We start from the raw sequence: 5,753 nt of genomic DNA, 5'->3' as shown, positions 1-5,753 counted from the left end.
GGAAAAGATTCCCACAAAAAAAACAAAGATTGGGAATAGAGGAAGGATGTTCAAACCGAAAGGGAAATGAGTAGGAGAGACTGTTTATTGGAATACCACTGCTGGGTTAACTTAGCACTGGAGCCTGCTTTTGATTGGTGTCGGCTGTTCAGAGGCTGTCTTCTGACAGTCGTCAGGATTCACTACAGACTGAAGTAGTATGGATGGGGGGTCTGATGCCTTCCCTGATAAGAAGACCTATGACCCCAACAAGTATAATTTCTGATTTGGAGAGTTCAAAGTTGCCGTGGAAAAACAGCAAAGACAGCCCTCTTTGGGACAGTAACCCTAAAAGGTTCGCTGCTTTCTGACAGCCCCCTCTGGGCAGGGCCTATCAGCAGCACCAGATGGGGCCCATCTTGAGGTGGCATCTTCCCAACCACCTGCACGAGCCAATCATATCACTCCCAGTGAAAGCCCGCGGCTCAGGATCATAACACTTGGCCCCAAACACTGTACGGTGTGTGCCTTCTGCCTCACTAGCAAGTTGAGGTTGAGCTGCAGAGCCTGACCTTCAACATTCCTTTCGAATTCCTCTGCATACAGTTCAGACAAGGGTTGGTTTTGGGGTTGCTCTTGTGGGGTTTTATTTCCCATCGGAAACTCCCAATTTCTTTAGAACTCCGTGTTTAGTCAGATATTTCAGTTTTGCAACACAAAGTTGGAGTTGATCTCTTCCCTCATAAAAACTGCTAGTTGGTAGTGGTCAACAGAAGTCTTGACATAAACATTAGCAAGGAAGGTTCTTGCTGAGACTCGCATAGAAAAGCCCAAAGGAAAAATTGGGAGAACTCGTTTCAGAATGAAGCTACAAGATGGAAGAAGTACATTTAACTCAAACAAATGCTGTCCCTTGACCAACAGACACAGGAAGATTTTACTCCCAATAACTACAGCTCCTGCGACAGGAATCTGGCTCCTCCGAGCACAACTTCCTCTCCTGCTGCTGTTTGCTGGCCTGCAGAGACCCACGGTGAGTTCCCAGGTCGGGCACAATTGAGGAGGTGGTCTCTGTCTGATTAATGCTCCAATAGAGCGTTCTCTTGGTGACCTCTCAATGACCTTTAGGCACTGTGGGATCTGGTTTCATTCAGACACGGTAAGTTTTGCTGGCGAAGAGTGTGGAAAACAATTATTTGAAATTGTGAAATTCTTTAGTTTATAAACCTGACATGGATGCTAGAGGTATGGCATTATTTTCTGGCTTGTCCACAAAACTTAAGTAAAACTGCTTCTGTAGGACAAATAATGCAAAATTAACCAAGTCTATGTGGCTTTTGACTGTATCATATGGATCAACTCAAAAGAAGTATTATAATTTAAACTTCCACCTAAGGAAAAAAAACCTAATATTAAAAAATAACAGACTACATATTTGACATCTAGTAATATAATAAAGTTTTAGAGTTTACCATAACAAGGACTTGACAAAATGTGATATTATTGATTTGTTATTGTTGTTTTGGCTTAAATAGATTCTCTAGATTTCCTTGTAAAGTTGCTATACAGAGTTATTGTTTGAAATTATTTAAGCAGTCTTAAAATTTTTTTCTAATTTATAACAACTAGATGAATTAACATACATAACAGTAAAAATACCAAATGGTATGTTATTTTTAGTTTCAGCCACAAATCTTTGATATTGACTGGATGGAATTATATCTCTTAATATATTCCTTAATGAATACAGTTCATTAGAAAAGCATCATTCCTTTGTCAAGCAGGAAAGATCTTGGGATTTAGACCATTGAAATATGGCTCTACGTGATGGGCTAATGGCACTTAGTGAAGTTGTATTCAAACTATAATCTTAGTTTAATATGCACTAGGTATCAATAAGTAATATTCAATTGGTTCCCCATTAGAAAATGTGTTTTTCCCACTCCCGATTTCCAATAGGAGTGACTTTCCTAGGCACACTCCCAACCACTGTCCACTCTTTCCTCACTCCACTACGGGAGGTGGGAAAATTTACTTGATTGGTAATATAAGGAAGGAAAATTGGGTATGCTGAGTTTGACTCTGCTTGTCTTCCTCCGGGGAGCTAGCCTGATGGCAAAGGCCAAGAGCTCTGTGTTTCTCCGTGAAAGGAATCATACCCGGGTAGGCTGCAATCCAGCACTACCTACAGCTGAGTGGGCAAGTCTGCCTCATTCTGGGGTTCATTTCGAACAAGTCCACTTGCCATCAGATCTAAAGATGTGAGCCCCAACATGACATGATTCATAAATGAAAATGATATTTTAGCCTTTCAGATTTGCTCTCTTTTTTTCTCAATTTTTTTCAGAGCCTGAATAGGGGAGAGGGCTGTTATTACTGGGAATCCCCTGGAGGACCCAACTTTATTCATCACTTAAGTCTTTTATTAAATAAACTTCAAAGGCTTAATATAGCTTTTAGGTATTTATAAGAAGAGAGAGTTCTTAAAACACCCACGAAGAAATGTGAAGGGAGTCAGTAGATGAAATAGAAAGTAAAACTAAACTTTAAGGTTATTAATTGTTTTCTTCAACATACCCAATGTGCAAAAATAAAAAATACCATGATTTTGGTGAAACAAAGAAGATCACTTCCTCTGTGGGGAGATGCGCATTTTCGAACTTTCAGTGATATGTATCGAAACAAATTCAATCTCTAACACAGGTCACTGACACAGGAAGGACTGGAGCAGTGTAATGATTATAAGTGAAACTTCAGCAAATACTGGTTTTGAGAAGACGGTCTTATAGAGTACAGAAAATCTGCTATCAGATTCATCATCTGATTGGAAAAATTATAATCAAGATTTTTCTTTTCTTATAGGCTGCAATTAAAATCAACTTTGACTTGGCACCAGATTCCTTTGACGATCAATACCAAGGCTGCAGCCAACAGGTCATGAAGGAGCTAAGTCAAGGGGATTATGTCGCAAAAGAAGTAGAAGCCCAGACAAATTATTACAAGATCTGGAATAATGCCCATTTAACCTGGCTGAACCGACCTAAAGCTCTCCCTAAGAACATGACGATCACACATGCTGTGGCCATCTTGGTGTACACATTGAACAACAATGTTCGCTCTGACTTCACTAGAGCCATGGCCAGCGCTGCCAGGTCTCCATGGCAGTATAAACATTCATTCCATTTCAAATACCTACATTACTACCTGACCTCAGCAATCCAGCTGCTGAGGAAAGGCCTTGTCATGAAGAATGACTCTCTGTGCTACCAGGTGCATCATGAGGCCGATTTCTACTTGAAAGCCTACATAGGTGCCACCCTTCGATTTGGCCAATTCCTGTCCACCTCCCTCCTAAGAAAAGAGGCACAGGAGTCTGGGAACCAAACTCTATTTACCATACTTACCTGCCTGGGCGCACCTGTACAAGACTTCTCTCTCAGGGAGGAGGTTCTGGTCCCTCCCTATGAGTTGTTTGAAGTTGTAAATATGAGCTACCATCCAAGAGGAAATTGGTTGCAATTGAGGTCAACTGGAAATCTGAGCACATATAACTGTCAGCTGCTAAAAGGTATTATTATTGATCTAAATTGAATTCACTCTTATCAGGATCACAGGCTATGATTCTTTTAAAGGCCAAGAACAGAGAAATCGGCCTTCTATAATGGTGGAACTGACAGATTAGAGGGGGGAAAAATGTCTGATTTATTGGTTTCTCCCCTCTTCTTTCTCCTTAACTACCGCTAGGAAAATATATTTCTGCAATGGCACTAAGATAGGGGGGCATTCTAGATGGGAGAGTAAACCTCTACTGGAAAAGATAGTTCATAAAATATAGCATCTTTTCCTTCTCCCTCAAACTCACTTTCTTGTTATGATCATTTCATAAATGAGGAGTGCTACAAGTAAAGCAGGAGGTATGACTCATTCATCCACTCTTATCTATTAAGTGTCTGCTATGTTCCAGGAACTGGCCTAGGGGGGCCCAGTCAATATAAAAGGAATAAAGCAGAACTACTCTGCTAGGAAGATTTTAAGTTCAATGAGAAATGAAAATATGAACAAATATCTACACGCAAAAGTACAAAGTTACACACCCAGTGTTTAAGCAATGGCTGTAGCTGCTCACTGTAGGAAGCTATCATTCTCTCTGGGGAACGTGAGGAAGACTTCATAGTAGAGGACCATGGGGAATGGGAGTTTTCAGTGAGAGAAGAAAGGGTCATTTTAAGCACAAAACAGTACATACTAAATCACAGAGATTTAAAACAGCCTAGTGACTTCAGGGAATCTCCAAAATTCTGGAAGGCTGCAATGTAGGATGTGCAGGACCTAGAAAAGGATTGGGAATAGAAAGAGAGTAGGAGAGTGAGTGGATCAGGAGAGTTCTGAGGGGGACCAACTATAAAAACTCGTGTATTCCATGCCCAGGACTTTTGAACTACATGCTGTATGTAGGTAATGAGAAGTCACTAGAAGTTTTTATGGAATGGAGGGAGCATCATTTAGATCAATACTTTAGCAAGAGCTCTGATGATATTGGGGAAAATGAAGTGAAGCAGGAGAAATTAGAGATACCATGATACCAAAAAAATATTAAGCTCTTTTTTAGAAAAACACATGGCTGATTCCATTTTATCTTTGTATGTTGCCAGCCATAGTCAATTCACAGAGTAATAGTTCTGTAGCAAACGCTGTGTCCTATTTGATTTAGGGGGAAGGGGAATGTTCTTATCCATATATGCAGTTGTTTACTATCTTTTTTTAAAAATGTGTCTTTATTGTTGAAAGTATTACAAATGTCCCCCTTTCTTCCCCAAGAAACCGGCCTTCAACCCAACCTTCACCCCATCCCCAGACTTACACCACACTAATTGTCTATTGTCCATGGGTTATGCATATATGCATGTAAGTTCTTTGGTGAATCTCTCCCCACTCCCCACCCACCCACCCCTGCACCCCTGTCTTCCCTCAGAGATTTATCAGTCTGTTCCATGTTTCCATGTCTCTGGATCTATTTCATTCATCAGTTTACTTTGTTCATTATATTCTACATAGGAGTGACATCCTGTGATACTTGTCTTTCTCTGACTAGCTTATTTCGCTTAGCATAATATTCTCCAAGTCCCTTCATGCTGTCTCAAAGGGCAAGAGTTCCTTCTTTTTACAGCTGCATAGTATTCCATAATGTAAATGTACCACAACTGTTTTCTCCACTCATCTACTGATGAGCATTTAGACTGTTTCCAGATCTTAACTACTATATATTGTACTGCTATGAACATAGGGGTGCATATATTCTTTCTGATGGGTGTTCCTGGATTCTTAAGATATATTCCCAGAAGTAGGATTGCTGGGTCAAAAGGCAGTTCCTTTTTTAATTTTTTGAGGAACTTCAATACTGTTTTTCACAGTGGCTGCACCAGTCTGCATTCCCACCAGCAGTGTACTAGGGTTCCCTTTACTCCACATCTTTGCCAGCACTTGTCATTTGTTGATTTGTTGATGGTAGCCATTCTGGAAGGTGTGAGGTGATACTTCATTGTCATTTTAATTTGCATCTCTCTGATGATTAATGATGTTGAGCAATTTTTCATATGTCTTTTGGCCATCTGTATGTCCACTTTGGAGAAGTGTCTATTTAGGTCCTTTGCCAGTTTCTTTTTTTTATTATTATTAAATTGGTTTCCTCCTTTGTTAAGTTGCACGAATTCTTTATATATTTTGGAAATTAAACCGCTTAACAGATGTATCATTGGCAAATATGTTCTCCCATA

The 5,753-nt window shown here is 40.1% G+C and overlaps 1 protein-coding gene across 2 annotated transcripts in view; it reads left to right on the top strand.

Annotated features, from left to right (window-relative positions):
- Nucleotides 1-531: 531 nt before the first annotated feature.
- ART4 (ADP-ribosyltransferase 4 (Dombrock blood group)) overlaps nucleotides 532-5,753 on the top strand; it is a 9,495-nt gene continuing 4,273 nt past the window's right edge. Inside the window, exons 1-2 of one of the 2 annotated variants that reach the window (XM_006084281.3) lie at nucleotides 532-1,012; nucleotides 2,842-3,547. In XM_006084281.3, the coding sequence (XP_006084343.1) occupies nucleotides 842-1,012; nucleotides 2,842-3,547 (877 nt within the window). In that variant the 5' untranslated portion in view covers nucleotides 532-841. The other variant, XM_023750065.1, reaches the window with a different exon arrangement.

This window comes from Myotis lucifugus, unplaced genomic scaffold (genome assembly GCF_000147115.1).
Source record: "Myotis lucifugus unplaced genomic scaffold, Myoluc2.0 scaffold_10, whole genome shotgun sequence".
Classification (NCBI taxonomy): domain Eukaryota; kingdom Metazoa; phylum Chordata; class Mammalia; order Chiroptera; family Vespertilionidae; genus Myotis; species Myotis lucifugus.
Note: the sequence above shows the minus strand (reverse complement) of the source record. Positions and strands in the feature narration are given on the sequence as shown.